This window comes from Thunnus thynnus, chromosome 20, assembly GCF_963924715.1.
Source record: "Thunnus thynnus chromosome 20, fThuThy2.1, whole genome shotgun sequence".
In the NCBI taxonomy this organism is placed as follows: domain Eukaryota; kingdom Metazoa; phylum Chordata; class Actinopteri; order Scombriformes; family Scombridae; genus Thunnus; species Thunnus thynnus.
The window spans coordinates 21,121,685-21,149,351 of record NC_089536.1 but is presented as its reverse complement, the minus strand read 5'-3'; the positions used below and the strand labels follow the sequence as shown (position 1 = coordinate 21,149,351).

At 40.8% G+C, this 27,667-nt stretch overlaps 1 protein-coding gene and 1 long non-coding RNA gene across 2 annotated transcripts; one reads left to right on the top strand and one right to left on the bottom strand.

The window, feature by feature from the left end:
- Nucleotides 1-213: 213 nt before the first annotated feature.
- On the bottom strand, nt 214-25,270 carry LOC137171682 (transcription factor Sox-9-A-like). Its single transcript, XM_067575741.1, has 4 exons — nt 23,850-25,270; nt 23,361-23,611; nt 18,167-23,152; nt 214-6,709 (listed from the first exon to the last, which is right to left on the bottom strand). The coding sequence occupies exons 1-3, from the start codon at nt 24,284-24,286 to the stop codon at nt 22,317-22,319; spliced, it is 1,524 nt and encodes a 507-aa protein (XP_067431842.1). The 5' UTR covers nt 24,287-25,270; the 3' UTR covers nt 214-6,709; nt 18,167-22,316.
- Nucleotides 17,421-20,898, top strand: LOC137171683 (uncharacterized). The gene is made up of 2 exons (XR_010924803.1): nt 17,421-18,125; nt 18,220-20,898. It is a non-coding gene; the product is annotated as an uncharacterized lncRNA (long non-coding RNA).
- Nucleotides 25,271-27,667: the final 2,397 nt, after the last annotated feature.

The window sequence follows — 27,667 nt, the reverse complement described above, 5'->3', positions numbered from 1 at the left end:
TGCTTTCTCCAGCGAGCTGATTTATTAAAGATTCCCTCCAGACATGTAATAAGACATAAAAACACTCTGCTCGGAACAATGATATCTGTCTGATATGGTTACGGATATATGGATATATGGATATCGTCTGAATATGCAAATATGTTTGATATCACATGTTTAGCAGCTGGAAACAAGATGTCTCCTACTTCACTGAAGTCTGTTCTCAGTGTATGTGCACTGGAGGCTTCAAGTTTCCACATCACACTTGTGTAAGTTGTATACTAGACCAGCTAGTTTGCTAGTTGAGATGTCACAACTTGTGCTCACAGGCCCGCCCCATAAAACCTGATTTTCGATGAATGTGACAACAGCCTTCCAGTGTCAAACGCTGCGTATACATCATTCTGCTGTAGGAACGAGAAGAAAAACATATTTTTGAGTGGAGGAGGACTTTAAACATCAGGTAAACTAGAAACCTGGTCACTGTAATCAAGGTAGAGGATGAGAGAATGTTGATTTCCCTACTAGATTTCTCCTTAACTGTGTTGTTGGCCATGTATACGAGTGACCAGGTTTCTAATTGGCTTTTTTACAAGTACTCATGTGCTTAACAAGAACTTTAGACAACATGTGGCTCTCCCCACCCCACTGTGCAGGAAGCACCTGTATTTCAGTACTACAACAGTAGTAATGCTTTAAAAAAAATACACATGGGTTTACATTAACCAGGCCACGGTAGTGCATATAAACATGTTGCCCAGTTACCTGCATAATCTAATTTCTCCGACCTGATTTCTTAATTGCATGCAAATGCATTGAGTAGTGGAGGAAGGGAGCAGCCACTACTACTAGCTACTAACAGCAGCAGCTATAGACAAAATGAGTTATATAATCAGAGAGGGAGGAAGCGTAATTCATATTCCTGAATCAGAGGAGGGAACATCATAATTTGGAAGGTAAAAAATCTTATTACGGCCGACAAGGGATTTGTTAGATCCGGGCACAAAATGCAGTATGTTTTCCGGCTATATGCGGTACAATTTGAAGTCACAAACATATTATGATTTAATGTGTGAAGCATCAAAATGTTGGTTGTTAACTGAGCCAGTAGCCACAGGGCAAATTATGCAAAGAGGCCAACTGTTGGCAGAGGTTTTGGCATAATGAATTGCGCTTGTAAAACCGTATTAGCTACAGAAAATGTCTTTATTTCCATAGACAACATTAAAAATACATAAGTATTGTTTTCTTAATTCTGCCTTTCTGAGCACACATGCTGTCTTTTTCTGTTTTCATTCCATTTGTGCCCACAATCACAGTAAAGAACAGCCTCTTTAAAGGCTTAGATAATAGACTTTAATACTTCATAGTCTGTCTTTGGGAATTTCCAGCTGGCAGCAAAAATACAATACATAATCACTCCTAACAACATACAGAAAGATGTAAGACTAACTGAAATCAACAGTGGAAAGAATATAAGATGACTGAGTAGATTGTTTAGTACAGAATGTCTCTCTGCAGTCACATGCTGTTGGATAAGGAATACTGGAAAAAATGAATTTCCTGGAGGAAGTTTAACATGAATGCCATAAAAAGATGGATGATGAAGTCGGAAAGTGAGGTGATATTTATCTGTCCAGGATAACCTTTAACCCTTTCAACATGTGAAGGATGGTATGTTTATTGTCAACGGCTATTGAAATGCCAGTATTGTGTGTGGCCCTACAGGATAGGTGGGTTTAGAAAATGGATGGATGCTTTGAATTCTCAGTCCACTCTCTAGTGTGGCAGTATTGAGTCTATGTTTATTGTTGGCATCAGTTAATCTAAAGATAATCCACCAACAGATATGTTTGGCTCCAGTCACTAAGTCAAAATCTGAGGACAAACACCTGATCATTTGATAGTAAACTGAATATCTTTGCTTTGTGGACTCCGTGATGGGACAAAACAAGACATTTGAGGACATATCTTGGGTTTTAGGAAACAGTGACTGACATTTTTCACCATTTTCTGACATTTCATAGACCAAACAGCTAATGGATTAATTGAGAAAATAATCGTTAGTTGCAGCCCTAGTCAGCACTCATAAGTATTAAATCAGGTGACTCGAGCAATTATCAGGATCTGCAATATGAAATCTTGTTTACTAACTCAAGAATAGTTGATTGAGGGAAAGAGATGTCATTCATGTGGATGCCAGCTAGGGGTGTAACGTTACGTGTATTTGTCCCAAACCGTCACGGTATGGACATTACAGTTTAGTGCATGCAGTCATATGAAGAATATGCTCCATGACGCAAACAATTACTGTCAAAATAGTTTAATAATCCACTTAGTCCAATGTGCGGAACAATAACTCCAAAGCACAAGTTCCACCTGGAACATTTTGGCAATGCACCACTAGCATGCTCATGGGTATGTTAGCCGGCTTAGCCAACGTAGCCTGGCTTACCCTACCATCAGAATGACAAACGAGAGACCCATAACACTATTATTAAAATATGATCCGTTATCTCCGTAATGAAATGATACCGCGTTCCCCCGTCCCCCTCCCCTCTCTGTGACGGTCAGCTTTTCATTCCGTCTATGAGTGAAGCTGTTCAGAACAACAACAAACACATTTGATGTCTGATGTGGTCAGACAGCACGTCATAAGAACCAGTTCTGAGGGAGAAAAATGTAGTTAAAGTATTGCAGTAAAAGTAGTGGTTTGGTCTCTCTGACTGATATATTATTATATATGACATCATTAGATTATTAATACTAAAGCGTCAGTGTGTAAGCAGCATGTTACTGCTGGAGGTGGAGCTAGTTTGAACTACGTTATATAAACTTAGACCATAAATCAGCGTAAAATAGCTGTCAGCAGGTGTCCTGACTCAAGAAACGGAAAAGTTGTTTTCCTTTTCCACTGCAGCACAACTGTGTCCCCCTGCTGTACTGAAATCGTACTGAACTGTGACCCCAAAACCAAGGTACATACCGAACCGTTAACTTGGTGCACTGTTACACCCCTAGTACCAGCACATATAATGTAGGTATTCCCGCAGAAATAAGAAAGCAAACTGCTTAAAAAGACAGGGCAAAAATATAGAAATTAATATTAAACTTTCAAAATCAGGGAGGGAATGAGAGTAATAACAGTGGGAGGATAAAGCACCAAAAGGACGGCATTTACACTCAATCCAAAATAGAGTTGATATCATAAGAAGTAGGGGAACAAATGGGAAAAGGGCACTAATAATAAGTATACTGAGAATTGGATACGGTAATATTAAAGAAATGGTTTGACATTATTTGAGAAAAACACTTTCCTTTCTTGCTGAGAGTAACTCCTGAAGGAAGTTACTGTTCTCAGCCAAGAAATTGTTCCCCTTGTAAAACCTCAAAGTGTCTTTTTTTACTCTTCAGTTTTTGTAAGGATTAAACAAACATTATAAAAGTTTAAAGAGTGAGCTTTAGAGGTGCTGGTGGGTAAATTTTATAAAACCTCTTTCAAACATAGTTCCCAGTAAATTACTGGGATGACTTTTCAGGCAGTGCTAATGATTTTTACTATTCACACATGCAGCTACATTCAGGAACATTTCCGTCTTGCACCTTTTCACACATACCATGGCAATGCCGGAATAGATGGGGCAAAGGACAGTCCAGCGGATGGCGGTAATGCAGCGCTGATGAATGCCAACAGCTCTGCGCGGACTGAGAGGAGCTCCCTTATTTCTGAATCTGTCCAGTTTCCAGCCGTTCTTGAAAAAAGGAGCCTGTTTGTTAACGTAAGAACTTGTATTACGTGTTAGTTATCAAATCACCTGGGAAAGACGGACGTAACCCTTTACGTGCTTGTCCCTGCAATGTTACTGCTTTCATTCACAACACAGCTGTACTGGCATTCTGTATGTAATAAACTAAATAAATGCTAATATTTTCTTTTGATATTTTTAAATGCACAGTATTAATAGTTTCTATTTGTATATCTAATGTAATTTGTACTCATTAGATTTTGAATAAATTTAAAATGAGCTAGGTTATGTTTGACAGTCCTTGAATTTTTTTGAAATCTCACCACCTCTTATAGTTAAAAATGTGTGGTGAAACATGCAATATGAAAAAACGGGTGGCTGAGACTGTCTCAGATCCTTTCACTGTGAAGGAACAGTTAACGTTAGTCCTGAGCAGGACCTGACCGGCAATTGGGAGCACCGGGACTTTTCCCGGTGGCCTGGCCTGCTAAATGGCCCACCTAGTGCAGCTAAATAAGTTAGCAGCAAGATAGACGGTGGAAAAAAGAGGAAAGGTGGAGCAGAGAGGGAAAGAGAGAAAAAAAAGACAGGCACTTGCAGGATATGCTGCTAAATGCCACCAGGTCAGTCAGTAAATAAACATGCTAGCTAGCTAACGTTTGCTACCTAGCTAACGTAGCTAACGTTACTGATGCGTCATCATCGTCCCCTGTCAACGTTAAAGCTGCCAAGAAACCCGACAATCGATAATAAAAATGGTAATTCCCTTTCTAATATCCTCAAAAACATTGATGGCATAATTGGCAGGTCTAGTCTAGTTAATGTGGTCAATATTATTTGAAAATTCATTTGTTTTGGTGAAAATTTTTGTCAGTGAGTTCATAATTTGAGCTCGTAATTTAAAATTATTGAGACAACACGTCTTCTGTCACACTATTCAGGCTACTGTAATTTGTTGAAACTTAAATATCTCTGTTATTTAATGTTTGTGTTGGTTAACAGGCAATTTTAACCTTTGATAGGTAACTGTTAGTGTACATCAGTAATCTGAATAGGGTATTGTGCTCTTGATCTGTTCTTTAAATACGTGGAGAGAGTTGTTAACTATATTATATTGGTACATTAAAAGATATGGTGTGCTGTGCTATTGCTTTGTTCTTTTTGAAGGTGGAGAGAGTAGCATTGGTTCAAGAAGCCACTACCTCAGAGCAACCTGCAGGTACAAGACATTTTCTATTTTGTTAGTATATTAGGTGTTTATGTAGTTATTTATTATTTAATAAATATTGGTTAAAAGTTAATCCTTGTGTTGTCTCCCCCCTTAATGATATGCACCTTTGGTTTTCTTTGAGGTTCATAATAGTACATCGTACTAAGCAGTTGCTGGCTCATTAGTTTGTTATTCACATGCACTAAAAGTCACCAGAATGCAGGAAACTCCCCGCTTAAAAAGTGGCCTGACTGGGGCTGTATTTCGCACTATATTTCCTGGCCTGAATGATTTTCCCACTCACTGAATGGCTCAGACCCAGCCCTCTTTCTCTCTCTCCCTCTCATGTCTTGAAGTTTTGAAATAGGAATTACCAAATATTTTATTTCATAATTAGGTGTTGCGAAAATATGCGTGCTGTACATAATAGGGCAGGACTTAATACAGCTTTCAGTATGCAAACGGTATCTTTATCCAGCTAAATTCTCAGCTCGCTGGCTTATCAGTTCAGTAGTTAGCGAGCTGAACTGAACATTCAGCCGTGTTTCAGTTGAGTGAGTGCGACTACACAGTCAGAGCTCCGGTCAAGCACTAAACGATTCCGTGAACAAATCTTTTGAATGAAAGAATTGCTTTGCTCATCATTAATGCGGGAAGCATATAGTAGACAAACAGGAAATGATTACAGAATTATAGCTATTAAGACTATTAGAGACTAGGGTAAAAAGTATATTAGAGTGGAGGCAGTAGGGAGGGCACAATATGGCTGTTTGGTTTTCTAAAAGCAAGTCATTAACTGACTGCAGAGGAGCTGGAGATCAACAGGATTTAGGTCCAGAAGGGGGCAGTACTGCAGCAATATGGATGCCAGCTGCTGTAAAACCAGAAAAAGAAGAAGAAGCACCACACTTGATTTAGGGAAGTCAGGAAGTGCAGGCCGAACACAGGAAGGCCTAGTTTCAAGTTATCACCAATAATCTCATGTTCAGTAATTCCTTTCATCGATCAATCTTTGAATTTCAGTGGAAATACTAAGTCAACCAATCAGGTAAGATTAACTTTACATCATTTGACACAGAAATATATTACGAGCAGGTTTTGTTTTGCAAGTCGTGTTTGCAATGGCCGGCTTTAACGTCTTTTAGCGAGAGCAACAGGTACAGTGCATCTTTTGGGAAGATTGCAACATACATCAGTAGTTTGAGAGCGTAATACCATGATTAACAGCCACTCTAAGCCCTTTTCTGCTTCTGCTGCAAACATAACTCCCTCAGGCTGGCCTGCTATTACTATTATTTTCACAGCAGTGCCTCATGTTACCAAGCTTTGTAATATTATGAGATGATGCAATATTATGAAAGACCACAGCAGAATGGTCTTTCAATCAGGTATGTCTGAAGCATCTGCTAGCATAAACACTTCTCAGTGTGTGTGTGTGTGTGTGTGCGTGCGTGTGTGTGTGTGTGTGTGTGTGTGTTGGTTCCACCTCTCCCACTCTATGACTTGAATTTCACAGCTTCAGGACCTCATCCCTCAGCGTAAAACAAAAAAACAGAGACTGCTACTTCGGCAAGTCTTCCACCTCTCGCTTTTATTATTCTCATTCTCTGTACACTTTCTTCCTCTTTCAAGCCTCTATCCACATTCCTCCTCCTCCTCCTCTCCTTCTACTTTCTCTAGTTGTTGTGTCTGCCTTGCTGCATTCCCTGGCCGCTCTCGCCGACGCGAGCTCCTTGTTTCCTCGGAGCCAGAATCTCCCCAGTGCGATGTCCTATTAGCGAAAATGAGACACGGGAGTCAGGCTACAGGAATGCTCCTTTTCCCCAGACAGCCTATCAATTACCATGATGGAAAGTTCTGATGATACGTTTTACTGCATCTGTTGAATCTCTGGACTAACTTTAGAAATCACACACACTATTTGCTCTGGTCCTCTGTCCAAATAAAAATATGATCAGTGTTTTGCATTGTTGATAAAATGATGTCTAGTATGGGGAGGAAAATAAATCAAAAAAACATAACAGGGAAAGGTTAACTCAGGTTGTCTCTATCAGCTATTTAGACTGTTCCTTGCATTACATTTGGGTCTGTATTTCCTTATATTATGGAGGTTCAAGGGGCACTTCTCAGATTTTACACATCATGTTCAGTTGAAGCATCATGGGTAGCCTGTGAAAGCATCCAATGTGGCTCTGGAGGTAAAATGAGAAATGTGGAGGTTATATAAAGAATTATTTTTCCTCCCTTTGAATTAAATTTAAATTCTTTGTTTGTAAATTTTGTCTATAAAGAATTTTGTCTATCTGGTCAATTCAATTCTATATAGACTCATCTTGTTATACTGTATCTCTTTCTCTCAATACCATCAAATAATTTCACAATTATTATTTAACAGTTTAGCAATTATTTGTGTATATTTTGTGTCAAGCAGGCTGTTTTTGTCATTCTTTCAGGCACTGATAATGTATTTGATTCTGGTTATGTATGGAGTCCTACCATTAATTGTGCAAATAATGACATCACCCCGATGTAACTAATTTGGTGTCTATATGTTGGCCATATGCCTGATAAATGATGCCTTTTTCAGTCAAATCTAGTGTCCAGATACTTAACCTTTTCCTTTAAAACTTCACATGAACTTATTAGAAGGTATATTTCTTGTTTTTTTGTTTCTGTTAACCATTTTTTCACTCCTTGAAACAAACACACCCATAGCAGAGCCACAAAATGAACATATAGTAACATCTACACAGTCAACCTTTAAACTGATAACAACTAAAGATGATCCAATGATTTATGAAAAGGTATCATCCTTTTGAACATAAATGACAATTAACTGATTGCTTTTTGCACAGTTTCTGTATTTCTCTAAAGCCAACCGACTGAGGCAGACTATCTACAAAATCACTTTTCACTAATAGTCAGTCCTGATGTCGACTCAGCAACAAGTTTCATTTCGTATTATCTACATCCAGGAATACTTTCAGCAGATGACCTGGCCAAGTTCCCAGTATTACAAGTCTCTCTAACATGTGTTTAGTCACTCAGAAAACGTTGTGTAAGCGCTGCAGGGTGATCCACTGCTGTAAATCATGACTTTTTGATTAGTGATAAGCCCCTTTTTGAAGGTCTGGGGTGTGATAAAGCTGTGAGGTCTAACTGGTGTGTGTGTGTGTGTGTGTGTGCGTGTGTTACTGAAAGCCACTGAGTGCTGCCAGATACTGCTGATGACATCATAGAGGTTATCTTCTCGGCCAACAGACATGCACATGTCCTGGATTCGTGATAACATTTATATTGTGAATATGACAAACACATTCTCATTTACTCCCTCCTCCTGTTAGCTCTGCTGAATTCCCATCTCTGGTTCTTTAAAGCTGCTCTAATCAATAATATTATATTAACAGTGAATCAAATGAGCACATTATATGAGTTGGTTCACTCATAGTGACAAACCCACAGAAAATTATTGCCCGACTCTACAGTTCCTCTAAGCTCTACAGAGCATTTTAGCATCTTTCAGCTCATTGTTTTGATTTTGTGGTCTGCCACTTTACTGATTGAATCTCATCAGCTCTCATCAGCTCCATTTCCAGCAAATGAACGCTAATTATCACTTTGTGTCTGCTTGACATTTATAAGCCACTACTTGCTAACATGTTCACAACATCGACTTTATAAGAAAAAGAAAATGTCAGTATTGTGTTTACAGCTATATGGCCAGGTTTAAAAGACTAGTTTAACAATTTGAGAAATATTTCTTTCATTCCTGAGTGGGATGAGAGGATCTATTTCAATTTCATGGGTGTTAAGCACAGAGCTTAAGCCAGAATGTGGTTAGCCTAAGCAGGGGGAAACAACTTGCCGGGCCAAGTTCAAAAACACGTCTACCAACACCTCTGGGCTGGCAAATTAACACTCTTTATCTTGTTTGTTGAACCTATACATAAATAAAAATATGAAAATGACAATCAAGGTTTTGGGTTTACAAAGTGAAGCTGTTTCTTTGCATAAAACCACAGGGCACATGCTGTGTGCAGCTTCTTGAAGTCTTGCCGTCACAGTAAGGTTGCCAGGTTTGGTACTATCATGACTAAAAACAAAAGCTGTGCATTACAGTCTGTGTCTGGCAGCCCACACTGTCGCCAGAGATGCTGCACAGAGGTACTGTGTGAATGGATGAAGTGTTGTACATCAATAAATCAGTTCAAAATGTAACTATGCCTTTAACTCCAGCCTGTCAATTTTGCATTTTTCTGTTCATGTACGGTTTAAACAAACGAGATGCATTCTGTGAATTTGACAGCTTCAGAGATGTTGGTGGGCATAGTTTTTTTTTACTGTGAACAGAGCCAGGCTAGCCCCCCGCCCCCAGTATTTATGCTAAGCTAGGCTAACACATCCTGATTCAGCTGTGTGTGTGTAATATACAGACATGACATTGATATCAGTCTTATCTCATTCTCGGAAAGAACGCTAATAAGCATATTTCTAAAAAAACGTTTTTTTGAAGTTCTATGCCAGAACACCTGTGTACACTAGACTGAAGCCAAAATGCTGCATTTTGTTTTCCCCCACGTAAATGTTTATTGGTATGGAACACATGGTACTCTCTCCCCTCTCCCTCTTGTCTTTTTATTTTCTCTCTCTCCCACCCACCCCCGTCCACGTCCCCCGCCTCATGAGCCGCAGTGCACAAGGTGGTTTACAGAACAGCAGAAACAGTGCGATCTCCCTCCCTCCCTGCCTCCTCTACATCTGGCCACGTTGTGTTGAACCTCCCAGCTCGGCCGACAGATAAGCCTCAGTGATGGATACTGGGTGTCACCATCCAAACCTCTGCCTATCTATTACAGCGCAGCAGCCGTTTTATGTGGTGGCTCTGTATATGTGTGCGAGCTGGTTTTGTGTGTGTGTGTGTGTGTTTCTTGGCAGGGAGGATGGTTCACACATTGGGTCGGTGGGTGTGTGAGGTGAGTGGGTGTTTGGAAGAGCTGTAACCCGAAAGGGAAATTATTAGTGGGAGTAGAAAACTGAACAGCAGAGATAGTAGAAGATATAAAGTTGAGAGAGACAGATGGAAGGAGGTAGAGATAAAAAAAAGACAGCATGAGACTTAAAAGTCAAATGTCTGTTTAGACTGAAACAACTGTTTTGAGAGGAAATTATTATCTGTAATATTGTCGTATAAAAATGTTATTTTTTATCTTGTGTTGAACAAAGAAATAAAATAACCAACTGTGAATCAAACTTAATCAATAGCAGAATATCCTTATCTAAACTAGACTCTAGATAAGTGGTATTAAAGTGACACCATGTAAATTTTGAAAGAAGACATAACACATTCTTCCTCTTAGAAATAATTATTCCCAAGCAATAAAACACACCCTTGCTCTATCCAATACACTCTGGAATTTTGCCGTTACAGCTTGATTTCGTCTGGTATGACCAGTTGCTTATTTTAGCTGATGTTAGCAGATTTAAAGTAGATATACAAATAGCAGACATTACTGAGTCAGTTCACTGACTGTTATTTTTCCTTGCTTGTGCTACTGTTTCCATGTTTTAACATTCTCCACATTATTTCGTTAATTGTCAATTGTGGCCAGAGTGGCTGCCGTTCAGCAAAGGCTGACTTTATTAATGCATGTTCTGTATTATGCTTTTAGCTGAGTGAAATGCTTTGCAATCAAAAATTTTTCTACTTATCTGAGAGAGGTGTCTGAGCATGCATGTGTGTGTGCAAGTTAGTGCTTGTGTGTGTGTGTGTGTGTGTGTTTGCATGTAAATCAGTATCTACTTCTCTCTGCCCATAAGCTTCAGTCCTGGGGGAGTTTGCTCTGCAGTACACTTTACTCCATCACTGACATGTTCTACTGCTGTGAAATAACTCATAGGGTTTTATCAGCAGCGGCCATTTGTCAAGGCCCCTAGAAGCTCATAAACCTCTGCATAATAGTAAGCCCCTCCTCCTCAGTCCACCAGCCACTAGAAAGTTTCAAGACCCCTGAGGGAACACTCATCAAGCCCGCTGACCAGTCAGGATGCAGAGGTAACAGGCCTGTGGTCAAGGGAAGGTTGCCAATTTGGAATCCAGGATAGGTTTTGAAAATCTAAATGGGCAAAGTGAATGAAAAAGTACCTACATCTTAAGTGTTGTCAAGCATCCTGTGAGCAAGGCATTTAATCACGTGCTCTTGTAAAGCTGCTTAAGATAACAATATGAGACAATATCTGAGTGATGTGAAGCAGGAAGAGCTGGTTGCCTGTAATGTTGGTGATCTAATGAACTTTTTAGGAAGATTTTGGAAGATGATGGATAAACATAAAGGTAGACTTATTACATTCTGTATGAAAGAGACTGAAATGGAAAAATCTGGAAAAGTTGAATGACATAGTGTAAGGCGCCTTGCATGTGGAAAACAACGTCAGGCGAGAATAAAATGGACAGGTCTTATATTCTATGCAAGAGAGCAAATGTAATATACAGTACAGTATATCCAGTATACCATACATTTGACCCATTATCTATATTAGTACATAAATCTACATCATCTTGATGGTGGCTGGTGCTCCGGTGTGGCTCTGTTCGGGTTAACCAGAATTTGTATCGGTACCAGTAAAAAAATGAGGTTGACTCGAAACCCATTCTGGCTGCCAGTCTTGTCAGGGATAAACATGTTTGTACTGTAGTAAACCCTGCCTGCCTTCATTCATCTGATTCCACTTGTAGCTTCTCTTGGTTCACAGATGCCTGTTTCCACAGGAGACTGAGGACTCAGTGCTTCAGCCTCAAATTGTGTAAAAGTGTCATAAAACACTTCCAGACTGGCTTTTCAACGTTGATGTACAGTTTCCGCTGTGATCAGAAGTGACTTTATGGAAAGAGGTTGTAAAGATGGGTCAGTCACCAAACCAATAATACACACACACACACACACACACACACACACACACACACACACACACACACACACACAACTCACACAGGGGCCAGGGGCGGGTTCAGTTCAGCATTCACCCACATATACACAGATAAACAATGCCATTTAGGGACAAAGGGGTAAATATCCTAAAGAGATGGAGGTGTATGTATGTATTGGGAATGTGTGTGTGTTCATACCTACCCATGTACTGGCAGCTGTTTTGACTACAGTATAGTTCAGACTCAGATTCATGCAGTAAAAGCAGCCCCGCAGCAACGTGAAGCCAACTCTTACAGTACATAGTTTTGCCCCTCAGCTAAATTAGCAAAAAACAAATGCAGCTCTCCATTGTTTTTTATATAATGAGTTCATTTTCATACCGGGGCTCACGTCGTGTTTTTCATTTTCCCATGTTGCTGGATGGCAGCAGAAATGCAATTAAAGTCATTGTTTCATTAGGGCATGCTGCCTGTGAGCGGGCATTAAAAACACCACAACACAGCTACAGTACCTTGTCGAGTACACACAGCTTTTTGCGGCTTTTTTTTTTGTTTGTTTCTTCCCCCTTTCTCTCTCTCTCTCTCTCTCTCTCTCTCACACACACACACGCACAAACATAATTAGAACTTAAATCCCAAGCAATTAGAACCCAATCAAATTTTCCTTCGTGCTTGTCAACAGTCTTTCCCACGTACATTTTTTCACTCATTTATCTGTTTATGCTTGCATGGTCTAACTGTCCTCTATTTTCCAGAGTTGTTAGTCGGCATATTCTCTCCCTCTTTGTCCTTCTCCATCTGTCTGTTTTTCTCTCTGTCTCTATCACAGCCTCTTGGTCTCTTAACCTTTCTTTTTGTCGCTGTGCAGTATTTTGCATTTGAAAAGACCACCCATTGGTTCAGGAGGGGGCAGATTCTCAGAGTGGAATTGGTTTAGAATATTAATTGTTTTTTTTTTTTTTCCTTCGTCGTTTTGTTCCTGGGAAAACTGCCTGCATTAACACTGCCTGCCACTTTCATTCTAAGTCCCTGCTCTGCATAAACAAACTGCAGTTTGTGCTAGCAATGCTGGGGAGATACTGGGATTTGAGTGGGCAAGTGTTTATTTTGTTGGCTTTCAAATAGGGAGAAAAATTACTGACATCACTGCTCAGTCCTCAATCTAATCTCTCATTGAGCATTTCTCTAATTTGTCTTTTTGAAAAAGTGGAATGTGATCCCTGGATTTACTATCCATAAGATACTAAATGAGTACCTATAACAGCACTCCCCATTAGAATTTGAGGTGTTTGTGAACAAAAATAAGCAACAGTTAGCTTGTTAGCATTAACTTGTTAGCTAGACTTTTACTCATTACAAATTCCACTGTAATTTTTTTAAGACCACATTTGTTAGTTAAGATAGAAATTTAAAAACAGTGTTAAAACGCAAAGGAAAAAAAAGCAGTGTGATTTAGAGTGAGGTAGAAATGGAACCAGGAAGTTCTGGTTCTGCTCTCTATGGGATTTGCCTTTTTTTTTTTTTTTATTCAACCTTAACAAATCCTGTTTTAGTTCATCTGAACCTGAGTTAACTGATATGTGGATATCCTAATAGCAAAGCATTGCATATTCACAAATGCAGCTGATACATTAGCATCCATTTAGAGTCGTATTTCTTGCCATCTGGCAAAGGTAATCCCAACAGTCACTCTCCTTTTAGCTCTGTTTTCTCTTTCTAAAAACTCCCAAGTAAAACATCTGGTTCTTTCGCAGCTATAGTCAATGTTCACTACCACTTTTGTTGCTGGGCAGATAACACACAGAAAGTTTAATACTTCTTTCAGTGTTTCAGTTTTCAGCTTTCAGTGAAAACAGCTCCCTTCTACTCTACACCAGCACGATGAGAACAGTGAAACCGAACCAAAACAGTACTTTTTTGGGCCGTAAAACCAAAACAATGTGCTAAAAGACGCAAAACAGTTGTGTAGAGCTGAAGGGAATTGCAGAGTTGGGTGATAACTCTATCTGTGTTTGCCACTACAAACAACACTTGTCACATACAGTCATTCGATCCATTGAGGAAAATATTTAGTTTAGCAGCTTTAACGTTTGGCCTCCTTCAATGGCCAAGTTCAGTCATTGTAGCAGGCTTTTTGAAAGCTACTGGCAAAGTATTAAAACTTTTTTTCTTGATGGCAAAAAACTTTTTGTTGCTCCACTGATACTTTCATTGACTGGTACATTTTTAAATAATGGTGAATGAACTCAAGGTATTGATTAAAACTTTGCTTTCCAAAATCAATAGTGTTTTAGGAGTTAACCCATTTGAAGTAGAAACACGTTCCTTGTTATTTTCAGAGCTATATTCTTAGCTGCCTTGCTTTCACTCCACCCTACACCACACCATCTTATTGCATCTCTAGTGACCTCAGAGACTGATGAGATAAACATTTCTTCCCTGACCCTCCCTGCCCTGCTCATACCAAACCCAAGAGTTTCACCAGCGTCTGTCATGCTCCATCTTTTAAACCTCACACTACTCCAACAATGGTGTGGTCCGTAATTGTCAGCCGTATCAAGCCTATAACTACTACCCGTGTGGAGGGGTATCGGATGGTAATCAGTACGGCAGCCTACGGTTAGTGCTGTCACTCAGGAGCCTCTGACGTCACAGCGGCATGCCTGTATGATTAGTTCTGGTTCAAATCCAGCTGACCTGCATTGTCACCCGTGATCAGTGTCTATAATGGGACAAACATTGTTCATTAAGAGTTTGCAGTGTTGTAAATTAGAACTATGCATTGTGACGCAGGGGAAGGCAGTTAGAGGCTGGGGCTGCCATGCTGTCTGGAGCCTTAAAATGAGGAATTTATGAACATGATTATAGTCTTATATGATTATAGTCTTACAGTCTTATATATAGATTATGAGTAACAGAAATAATGACCTCTTTTATCAGCGTAGATGATTGTGAATGCATCTAGCCATGCCATTTCTTTTTATATAGCATTGAGTCATTAAAAGGGTCAGTTCACCCTAAAAAGCTTTACAAAGTAAAACCATATTTTCTCGCTTACCTATTGTATCTGGCTGTGCAGATGCTTCTGGTTACGCTTTGATAATCTGCACAGTGTGATCAGCTTTCATTGGAACTACTTTCTACCGCAAATTCCATTTACCTAAATTGTATTGGGAAGGAGGCAGAAATCTCACAGAATCTAAAAACCTGGATGAGTAAAATCAAAACTTTCTGCATTGCTAGCCACCAATAGATTTACTGTTGTTGTTTGTTTTGTTTTTTTATTTGAGTGAATTGATCCTTTAAGATAGATGCTAAAGACACCCTTCTAATCAATGTACAGCCAAGCAGAACCTGCTTTAAGGGTAAAGTTTGATTATTTTGGGGAATACACTTAATTGCTTTCTCAACAAGAGTTAGATGAGAAGATCTATACCACTTTCTCATCTGTACGCTAAATATGAAGCTGGAGCCAGCAGCTACTTAGCTTAGCTTAGCATAAATACAGGGGGAAGAAGCTAGCTTGGGATTTGTCCAAACGTAACAAAATCCGCCTACCAGCACCTCTAAAGTTTTCTGATTGACACGTTATATCTTGTTTGTTTCATCTGTACAAAAAGTGTAAAAATGACAAGATGCAGCTTTAGGTGGGGTTATGTGCCAGGAACAGTGACTTCCTGATGTTTCTGCTTGTTGCCCCACAACCTCATGGTGATGACAAGATTCACAAGTTATAAGTAATTCCCAGCTAAGAAACAGTCCAACCCATAACCCTCCATAAAACCACAAATCGTTGTTTTTTCACTTAAGTTTTTGTCAATTTGTTAATTAGTGAGCTGGTAGGTGGATATTGTTACCTTCAGACAGAGCCAGGCTAGCTGTTTCCCTGTTTCCAGTCTTTGTGCTAAGCTAGGCTAACAGGCTGCTTACTGTAGCTTCATATTTCGCACACAAGAGTGGTATCAATCTTTTCATCTAACTCACAAAATTTTAAAACTATTCCTTCTACTAAAATGTCAACTTTTTGAAGAATTTTTGTTTGCTCCTTTTGCTTACCAAAGGAACAGCTGTGACTTTATCATTAAATATATAGAAGATGCACAAATTGGGCTTTTCAGTAGCTACAGTACTACTCACTACTTTAATTTGATTGGTAAGACACGGCGCTCACGATCGCAGTTTATTTGGCGGAGACGGTTCTCATGCCTCTGGTGTGACGTGACTTGTCTGCTTGGCTGTCTGCTGTGGAAAACATCCATATGAAACATGTCATCTGTCCTGTGCTTGTTACTACCATTTCCCCTGTCATGCGAGCCCTGCAGAGACTGATGGCTTTTTCAGATGGGACGATGTGCTACTTGCTCTTGACCACAGTCCGCCCACTCTCCACCTTTAATATCCTTCCATGTGTCTCTGTCTCTTGTTTACCCTGTTATCCCACCTCTCCTTCTCTTCCTCCCATCTTTTTCTTTATCATTTGCTCAATATCTGAGGGCTTTGCACTACGGTTAAGGCTGCACATTTTTGAGATTTTCTTGTATGAGTGGAGGTGAAAACCATTCACTCCCTAATAATTGAGGCACCCAAATGAAATTTCTTATGTCTAATGTGGACATTTCTCCACTTGAAAAAAAGGAAAACAACAAAAAAGAAACTCTCTGTTCATATAGCAATTTTTAATTTGAACACCCGCATCCTGGTCATAAGCTTATATACATCTGATTATAATGCGTCTTTGTATTTTCTTTGCAAATCCTGGTTTACTGTTAAACTGGCAGCTGAAATACCTTTGCATGGCGTCATATGATGTCTAAACATTCAGTTTCCTTTCATTTTCCCTTTTAAATAGCTTTAATGTTGTAAAAATCACCTTATTCCACACTGTCTGACAGTTTCACACACAGTATATTCTTTATCAGCTTGTTCCAGCTCTTTATTGAAGCTATTTGATGTTTACGCTGAGTTAAATGTAAAAACCCCAGACTAAATGTTTTTTGACGGTTGCATCGTTTCATCATATGGAAATATTTTAGATGTCTTAACCATCATTTCCTACACATTTCTCAAAAATCAAGCTTCATGTGTTTGGTATCTTTGGAAATAAGTTCTGTGAGCAAAACACTGTTTGCCTGTACAGCATGAGTATGTAAAGACTGTCACGCTGGTGAGGAAGCGGGACTGAAGATGATACAATACAACCTCCACATGCCACTTGCATTTGTCTTTTTTCAAAATTGCTTACATTTAATATAAATATCAGATTGGACTCAACAATATTAAATGTTTGTAGGTTTTGTCTTCTTAAAGCATCACAGACCAGCTGACATGAGCGTGCGGTTGACTTTCAACATATATGTGAGCACTGAAGTGCAGTGACCTTTTGTTGCCATTTGGAGCCACAAAACATGCAAAATGTTGATTACAACTTCAATCAACCAGCTAAATGATTAAAAGATATGGCTGGTGTGTGTATCCAAAGCCTGATTTATATCTTATTCCTCTGTTCTGTGGACCTTCATTGGTGGTTGTTGTTTTGGACAGCAACAGAGCGCTACACAGAGGAAGAAGATATATTAGGCTTTGGATACACACACGATACTTGTAAGATCAGTTAATTGTTGGTTTGGTTCTGCACATGAGATTTGTTGACAATAAGAAAAATATAGAAAATTGCCAGCCTTATCTTTTAACTGAACAAATACTGAGGACAATACACATCACAGTGTGATTTTACAATGTTTGGACACCTTACTTCAAAGTGCACACCAGGAATCTAGGTTGTTAGCTGCATTGTTGTAATGCTTTACCTGCAGCAGCTAAACCAAACTACACACGTTTCACATGCAAAAAGTCTGCAGTTCCACTTTACTTCAAAACAAGCTTGATTATAAGGGTGTGAAAAAACACTGTAGACTTATAGAGCTCACTTTTTTGCAGACACAGGGACAGTAGGACCTAGCAGACTAGTCAGTGGACTTTTTCCACACTTAACAGCTCTTTCTGTTACATTTAAAGGTCACCAACTCCAAGGAATTATGTCATGTGACCTCTGTAACCTTTCTGTCTGTCTGCGACTGGCGTTGGCACATATAGTAGTTCACAGGGACAAGATCGATCCTTTTTCCGTGTTCTTTCTGTCAGTGTGCTGTATCTTGTTTCTGTTGCAGCAGTGACTTTTTGGTTTGTGTGTCAAGAACCTTTAGTCAGATCCAACTGTATTGATATTTTTGCATCTAAGACCTAAAAATGTAAAATCATACTGGTATGTTCCAACAGGAATAGAGCTCTAAAATGACTACTTACCCAAACTCTTTCATTATTCGATGGCTGTGATAACTGAAAACCTTTTCTTCCAGATAATTCCTCATTGGGACAAAGCTGTAAGTCAGCAGTTCATCAGCAGTCATGCAGTACGAAGTGAGTCTTGGCTACATCTCCGTCTCAACTGTTGGGCTCCTCAGCCCTGTAAATGAGCTGCCTCCAATGAGTATGAAAATATTGTGTCGCCTAACACATAATCCACAGCATAGGAAAATGGTGTTTGGTCCCCCGGCAGCGTGACATCACTGTGTTTCCCTGCCTTGACCTTTGTCACATGCCAGCTCTAAAGACTAGAGAGGAGGGGTCTGCTGTTCAAGCAGCTTGTACCCACTCATATATTCAATATCTGATACCTCAGAAAACTAGTAAGATACAACTGGGGAAAAAAAAAAAGAAGTAAAGGGACTTCAATGGCTGCTGCTGCTGTTTTTGTGTTTTATTTGCCGTAATTAGTTGTGATAGTTCTCGTTCTGTTTGAAGGGACACCAAGAACAAATCCACTGTTCCGTAACGGGTAAATCGTACAATGTTCCGAAATTTCCCCACATTCAGCATTTGTTAAGCAGCACCGTTGTCACTATCATGTAAAGTCCAGGGTTTGTTGTGCAGAAGCTCAAACATGAAAATAATAAAGAAAAAGTTACACATGTACGCTTTCCACCCAAGAATATTATACCTACTGTGTTGTCCAGCAATAAAATCAAATCTATTTATGAAGCCAAAATCACTAATTTACATCTGTACAACAGACATCATCCATTCTTCGAACCTGGCGCACCTATTGTCGCTATCCAAAGAAAAGCACAGATCTCCAAAATGTCAACTATTCATGAGCTACAGAACAAAAAACAGCCGGGTTTGGTGACTCATGCAGATCCAATGGGTTTTTGAACGGTGTGTTCAGCATCAGAGAAAAGAGGATTTTTCTTCATACTCCAGTTTATCAGAAATATTCAAAATCACTCAGTTTGGAGATTGGTGGTTTTCTTTGGAGAGCAACGCTATGGAAACTATCAAACAGTGCATTTTAAAGGTATGATGTAACAGCATGACATGATGACATCTTTATCTATCTGAATTTAAGCATTTGTAGCCTATAAGCAAGATTGAAATAATGTTTTATTCGAGGAGAGAAGACACACATCTCAATGAGAAGACACATACTGTACAAGACTCAATAAAGTTTCAAATTGCCACCATTATGTAGGTATTTACTTCAAAGATAAGTCTGGAGATATTTATTATATTTATACATTTTTCTGACGGTCAACAAATCCAATGAAAATACTAAAATCAATAATGAATTGATCCAACTAACTTGTCTGTGTATCCATACCCTGATATCGCTGATTCCTCTTTGTCCAAAAACCATTAAAAACACATCAGGGAGCCACACTGTTGCACCGGTGGCGGCGATGGACGCCATGGACACAGACACTGTAGTTTATCTGGAGTCACGCACATACTTTCCTGCTGAGAATTTAGTCCCCAACAAATCCATGATTTCCTCCTCTTTGAGTAATGTTACTTGAAAACTACAGAGCCCAGCTGTTAAAAATAAAACTGTGTATTTGTGACCAGTTTCGATAGCAGCCAATGAGCCCGGGGCTGAGAGCCACTGACAGGGTAGGTAAGTCGGAAAGTATGAGAGACAGACTTAAAGCATTGTTGGTTTTTGTCTTTTTGATGGGATTTTGGATGTGTTAAGTTCTAAGAAGCCACCATGTCCTTTCTTTGATTTTGATTGGACAAAGTGTCTGAGAGGAGGAGGTGGCTCTGTCACAATCTGAAAAAACAATCTTCAGTAAAAGCTCTACAAAGCTGATAATTATTGATTGGCTATTGCACTGTGTTGCATTAGATTGTGCTTATGTAATATTGTAATGGCATCCACCCACACTGTGTACTTTGTATCTCAAATGTCAGCCTTCAGAAACTAATACAGACTTGACCATTGTGCCTTCTGAGTTATGAGTTTTTACCAGAGTATCTGTAGCTAAAACAGAGAACTTATGAGGTTTTCTGAGGACATCCGTCATATGAAAGTGCATGATTTTACAGTCCTTCTATGAATCTCTGCCCCCCTACTGGGATTTATTTTAAGCAGGACCTGTGCACCCCACTTTTCTTGCTCTCCCAAGAATCAGTCATTGAAATAAATTCGGAGTATTTTCAGTAGTTTTAACGCACTCACTACATCAAGTGCCCCCCCCTCTGCAGGTCCCCCAGAGCCTCACAACCCCCTGCTGGTACCAGCTGACGGGAGAGAGGGAGGAAGAAAATAAAAGCAGGGGGAAAAAAAACAAGTCTTCTGGGAAAACAAACACTAGTCCTGTTTCTTGGCACTCGTCTCTTAACCCTTTCACTCACTCCGGCATGTGAAAAAATAATCTGTTAGAAGGTGGTCCGGTGTGATGTGTTATTGATTGCGTAACTGAGCGTATCCGAAGTTTCGATATGAATGACAAACTTTTCCTTCTTTTTTTTTTTTTTTTTAATAGCGTTTTCTTTTTTATTGCAAATACATATACAAAAGATTCTTTAAAGACAGTACAAATACATGGCAAGATCGCAGTAGAAGGGGGGAAAAAAAAAAAGACTATTGGAAACATCAGTTCTTTGATATTGAGAGAGAAGGAAATGGAGCTTGCAGAGCAGAAAGGATGGACGGTCCCTCTGGCGATCGCACGAAAAAAAAAAACAAACAGGAAAAACTGTAAAAACCTTGTAACTGAGATAACATATTCCAGTTCTTTCAGCCTTAGTTTAAAGTCAAACTTAAAAGGAAATTCACAAATAACAAATAATCCGTACACATTTCATTAGATAGTCCCCCCTGACCCTCAGAAAAAGGCAAATACATACTTAAAATAGACATTTTAGATAAGATAAATTAAAAAAAAAAAAAAAAAGATTACAGCATGTACCGTTTTGTCTAAGTACCCCCTGGGTTGAAAATTAAAAACAAAAATTAAAAAAAAAAACAACAACAGGGAATTTATATGCCGTCTACACTGTAAAGAGGACAATTCATTAGTTATAAGAATAGTATGCAAAATAATTACTTTGAAATAAAATTAAAGCTAATAAATAAAGTTTTAAAACTGGATTTGACCGAGGGGACGGTGGAGGGAGTGTGTTGGGAACGCCAGGACAGTGGGAGACTGCAGGGGGACACCCGAGGGGGTCAAAGGTGACTTCCTGTAGCTGTCAAACACACGCTGTTGGACGGTAAGTGTAATCTCAGCTGTGGCTGTTGCACGCACACAAACACACACACACACACAAACATGCACACACACACGCACGCACAGACACACATACAAAAAAGTTAAGAGAAAATGTAAAATCCAAGGCACGGATGGTGGAAAGGGCTGCAGTCTCCCTCCCTCCCTCAACACAGCATTGTGAAACCAAGTCTCTCTTTCTCTGTATTGCCTAATAACTTTTCCAATGATCATGACACATAATTTGGAAAAAAAAAAAACAAAAAAAAAAAAACTAATCAACAGCATAACAGCTTAAATACAAACCATACTTGCTGAATGGCACAGAAAAGAGTAAAAGAACAAACAAACAGAAATCCTTGCATGAAATAGAACAGAGAGAGAGAACCAGATACGGAACTACCAATGAGTGGTTAGTTGCTTAACTGGTTAAAATATAAAGCTTTTAATTTTATATCTACAGGTACAAATAATTACCCAAACCCCCCCCCCCCCACCCCACCCACCCCCATGGGTTACAAACTGCCAGCGTATGAAGAAAATAAACAACAACAAAGAAACATACACAGTACCTACTGAAATATCAACAATCATAAGTCCTCACAGAGGATTTTCTTAAGTCTTTTCATCTCTCTAAAAATATATATATAGTTTCTATCATGATACAATAGCAAGGCACGACGTGAGCCAATCACAAGTCCAGCTCTCCTCTTCTTGGAATTCAAGTGTCTGATTCAGGGAGCAGCTCTGGAGGAAGAAGTCTCCTTGAAGTAAAGTGTTTTTGGAGTGTGTGTATGTGTGTATGTGTGTGTGTGTGTGTATGCATGTGGCTGTACATGTCATTGTGTTTTGTTGTCTCTAAGTCTGCGGGGTGGGGGGAGAGGTGGGGTGGAGGGGAGGGCGGCTCAGGGTCTGGTGAGCTGGGTGTAAACTGGCGCCTGCTCCCAGTGCTGTGGGCTGCTCTGGGGGATGGAGGGCACCCCTGTGTTGTCGGCGATGGGCGTGTACATGGGCCTCTGGCTGGGGCTGCTCATGTAGCTGAAAGTCGAGTACAGCCCTGAGCCCTGCCCCGCCCCCGCGTGGCTGTAGTAGGAGGCGGCTGCTGCTGTGCCCCCCTGGTGGTCGGAGTATTCGTACTGCTGCGCTCTGGAGATGGCTGGGTAGGAGGAGGGGCTGTAGTGCTGCAGGTTGAACGGGCTGTAGGCGACGTGCTGAGGGGAGCCCTGCTGCTCGCTGAAGTGGCTCGGGCTCAGCTGCTCCGTCTTGATCTGGGTCCTGTGCTGGGCCTGACCCGCCTCTGAGCTGCTGCTGCTCCCCAGGGTGGTCAGAGTGTGCTGCTGCTGCTGCTGTTGCTGCTGCTGCTGCTGTTGTCCCTGCTGGCTCTGGCTTTTAGCCATCCAGGCTGCAGCGCCTCCTGCCTGCGGGCTGACCGGTGCGCCGCTGCTGATGCTGTAGCTGCCGGTGTAGGTGACAGCTGTGGTGTTGCCAGGGCCGCCTGCAGAGCCCGGGTGACCGTTAGGCGGGAGGTACTGGTCGAACTCATTGACATCGAAGGTCTCGATGTGGGAGATGACATCGCTGCTCAGCTCGCCGATGTCCACATCGCGGAAGTCGATGTTGAGCTGGCGCCCGCCGGGGCCGTCGGCGAGAGAGCGGAGACCTCCTTCACGCTTAAGGTCCATCTTGCCTGAGCTGACATCAGTCTTTGGGGTGGTGGGAGGGGTGGGGGGCCCTTGGGAGCCTGGAAGATGAAAACAGGATGAGTCAGATTAGATTACGTGCTTTTTTTTCCTGTTTTGTACTTTTAAAACAAACCAGCAGAACATTTAAAAAGTTTTTGAATGAACTACATAGATAAAAAGGAGTCAAAACAGGCATTAAAACAAACAGCGAGTGAAATGTGGAACCAACAGAGGAGACTGAAATAAACATATTTTCTATCTGCTCACCTGAGTGCTCACCCGGAGAGTGCACCTCTCCCATGCTGGAGGCAGGAGAGTCCGCCTGCTGGAGAGCTTTGAAGATGGCATTAGGGGATATGTGCGTCTGCTCGCTGCCGTCCTCCACCTCGCTCTGTCCGTTCTTCACAGACTTTCTCCGCCGGGGTTGGTATTTGTAGTCCGGGTGATCCTTCTTGTGCTGCACCCGGAGCCGCTCAGCCTCCTCCACAAACGGCCGCTTCTCGCCTTCATTGAGAAGTCTGTGCGTAAAAAGGACGATAAATGTACTTTAAAAACTTTTCTACTTTAAAATATACTATTCCAAAACAAAAAAAAGCGAAATAAAATGTTTAAATAATTAAAATCATACAATGTTAACGTTTACAGGGGTAGAATAAGTGCACATTTGGGACACATAGGAGGTCTAATGAATATTTCATACACATCGCATCGTAAATCCGTGCGTAAAACCTGAAAAAGAAGAGTAATCACACTTACCTCCAGAGTTTCCCCAGAGTTTTGCTGAGCTCCGCGTTATGCAGGTGCGGGTACTGATCCGCCAGCTTCCTCCGCGCAGCCTGAGCCCACACCATAAAGGCATTCATCGGTCTCTTTACGTGAGGCTTGTTCTTGGTAGATCCGTTAACGCGCACCGGCATAGGCACGAGGGTCCAGTCGTAGCCCTTAAGCACCTGGGACACAGCGTCGCGGATGCAAGCGGGAAACTTATCCTCCTCGTCCTTCTTGAAGTCGCCCAGGGTTCCGTCCGCTCTGAGCAGCCCGTTCTCAGACGGCCGGGTGTTCTCGGTGTCGGAACCCGAACCGGACGGGCACGGAGAGCCCGCGGAGTCCTCGGACATGCTCGGGCTCGGGGCATCAGAGAGACACTTGTCTTGTTCCTCCGACATCTTCAGGTAAGGGTCGAGGAGATTCATACGAAAAACTGTTTGGTACCAAATTACGCGTGAAACGGTGGAGTTATCTCTGCTTTCTCGCGAGAGGAAAATGCCTCTAAAAGCGACTTTACCTTGCCAGAATGAGTTTGATCAAAGTCTTTCAACTTAGAGAAGTGCGCAGAAAAAACCGCAGCTGATCCTCTTTTGCTCCGGCGCCGTGCGTAAAACTTGAGTTTGGAGAGTGTCTCTGCAGCATGGGCACATATAGGAGAATGAGTAATCTGCAAACGGGTCCGTACTTGAAAGAGCAAAAAAAAAAAAACAACACACACACACACACCAGCTGGTCAGAATTTGCTTTCAACTCTGTGGGATGAAAACGGTAAAGTGCTCCTTTCTAGTCTCCAAGTACAATCCCCAGAACGCGTGAGTGCTTTGAACTGCAAACGTTTTGCATGCTGGCTTTATAAGAGCGTTACCATGCCGCACAGGAAAGCCCGGATCTGATTGGCCGAGAGCATGTGACGCCAAAGTACAGGAATTTGATCCCGTTTTTTTTTTTTTTCTTCTGCTTACCAGCACAGCACACACACCAACACACACACGCACACATACACATATATATATACATATACAGACACTTTTTCTCTCTGGATATTTTTCCTATAGATTTTTTTTCACAATAAAATCATACATGGAATATTTATATAAATGTGATAAGTGATAAAAAGTGATTGTTTTTGCTGTGAAGGAAAAACACTGAAAGAGAAATAAATTCATAAAAAAGGATGCTGCAAGTAAAAGATCAAATCACATGAAAGATTATCAATAAAACAAAGTAATTTATGACATGAATGCATCATAAACAGCTACAGACGCTTCATATTCCCACTTTTAAAACATTTTCATGTGTTTCCAAACGTCTTTCACCGCACTAGTCCCATACTTACAGTTATATCATCTCGTCAATAGGGGGAGACAGCAGTCTAGGAACCCGCTAAACTCCTTCCCCCCCCCCCTCCCTGACAGCAGCAGCAGCAGCAGGAGGAGGAGGAGGAGGAGGAGGAGGAGGAGGAGGAGGAGGAGGGAGAAGGCGCTCCAGCAGGCTGCTGCAGGGCAACATGTTGCTGTCAAAGCTCAGCTTCTGATTTGTATCGCTCTTCTCATTTCCAACAACAGGGCAATAATCCAGTGAATGGCGGATTCTGTTCATTTTGCTGACTGCTCAACTTCCACGCTGGCCTCATTTTGTTACCAAATGTTCCTCATAAAAATGAGAACATTTCAAGAGTTCTGTTACAGTTTTATAACTTTATATCCATTCTGGAAATATACAGATATTTGAAATTGAATTCCCCATATGTCTGTGATATTAGCTCATCTCGCCTGTTAACACGCAGTTTTTCAACCAGGGTGTTCTGACTTTTCATGTTTCTACTTTTTGCACACATCGTTTTTGGAAAGGAACACCTCACATTTTTTGGTTGATTTTTTTTATTTATTTTTTTGTCTGTCACTGCTAGAGGAAGTAGATTATTTACTTAAGCAAAAGTAGCAATACAGGAATGTAAAAACACTCCACTGCAAGCAAAATCTCAACTATAATGTACTTTAAAAAAGTCAAAGTACTTTTATTCAGCAGAATAACCCTTCCAGAGTTCTATTATTGTATATGACAGTACTGGATTATTATTATTATTATCACTGATGCATAAATGTGTTAGGAGCATTTTAAAGTTGTAGCTGGTTAAGTCAAGGTCGAGCCAATTTGACCTTTTTTAAATGTGTTTTAATCTGTAACAATACATCATATTTCATGTTTTGAATGGAAAATCTTAATTTGCAAAGTAACTAGTGGGCCTAACTTATAAATATACATCATAAACATTGTCAAAACAACAATATTTCCCTCTGAAATGTAGTGGAGCAGAAGTAGAAAGTTGCAGAAAACAGAAAAACTCCAGCAAAACTACCTCAAAACTGCACAAACACACGAGCGAACGTGCATCCCTCCACTGACAGCTGTATTAATGTGCATCATCTACAAGTCATTTTGACTTTTTAAACACACTCTCTTTGTCCTTTCCCCTCAGCCAAACACAGCACCGCTCTCCAATCAGCGTAATACCGAGTGCTCTGCCGTGGTCGCTGATGGTAACCTGCCTGCGCACGCCCCCCTTTTGATTGTTTATTATGCTTTGTGGAGATGTGGAAATGTAAATCTCAGTTCAGGCTAATGTGGACAACATGTGCTACCTGAAGTCGCTTTTAATAGCTCACAGATGTCAGGTAGAGCTAATTTCAGTGCGGCTGCTTGTTCCGTAGCTGCACATACAGACACCGGCTGCCTTTTATTTTTAACACACTTTTTTCTTCTCTGCTCCTATGCGTCTGTGTAAGAGAGAGAATACAAGTGTCTTTTGGATGCGGTAATGTGTGCCATGTTGCTTGTTTGCATTCACTGCGACTGCTCAAACTCTGAATCACTCAGTAATTCTTTCTCTCCCTGACCAATTAGGCCTGTGGTTCCAAAACACTAAAGCCTAACATCGCCGACTCCTTCGTTCCCCCCGTGGGTTTATTTACACGAGACATGCTTATTTAAGATACTCACTTTGAACACAAATAGAAGGGAGCAGTTTGGCTCTGCGTTAATAGCTCGTGGGACGACGCTGCGGTCGCGTGTTGCGTTGCGTGCTGTTACACAGGCCCGCCAGAACACGACCGTGTTTGCTTGTAGAGCAACAGAGGCGTGAACGCATTGAGTCACAGAGCTGCGGCGAAGGGGTGGAAAACGTGGTGTTGCTATTGACAGAGTAAATACGGCTAATGGAGGTTTTGCAAAAGAAGAAAAGCGAGAGGAAGAAGGAGGGAGAGGATGGTGAGGAGGAGGAGGAGGAGGAGGGGACAAGGAGGAGAGTCAGAAGTGTGAACCCGAAGGAGGGAAAGAGAGACAGAAAGGCAAGAGAAGGTTGGCAATAATAAGAAAAACAAGATAATTAGTAAGAAAGATAACTACGTATATGTAGAAAACAAAAGACTGGGTGAAGCCTTTCTTGTACAGCGGCAGTAAGCTGTGACCTGGCAGATCTACATACCTCAAACACACACATACACACACATATAGAGCACATAACACATAGAGCACATATAGTATGACCTCCACACCCACGTGACATCTTGTCAAAAAAGTAAAAACTGCAAAAAAAAAAAAAAACCCAAATCTAACACCAACATATGGTTGAACACGTGAATACACTCCCCCTCCTCCTCCGCATGTCACACAGGCAAGTTAGACTCCTAAAAAAAGATTCTGTTAGACGACAACTTCAGTTTTGTCAACTCTCCAAAGTGAAAATTGACTTTCAGATCTCTAACTTTCACAGACGCATGCGTTTGTCTCCCTTGAATCGACTGCTT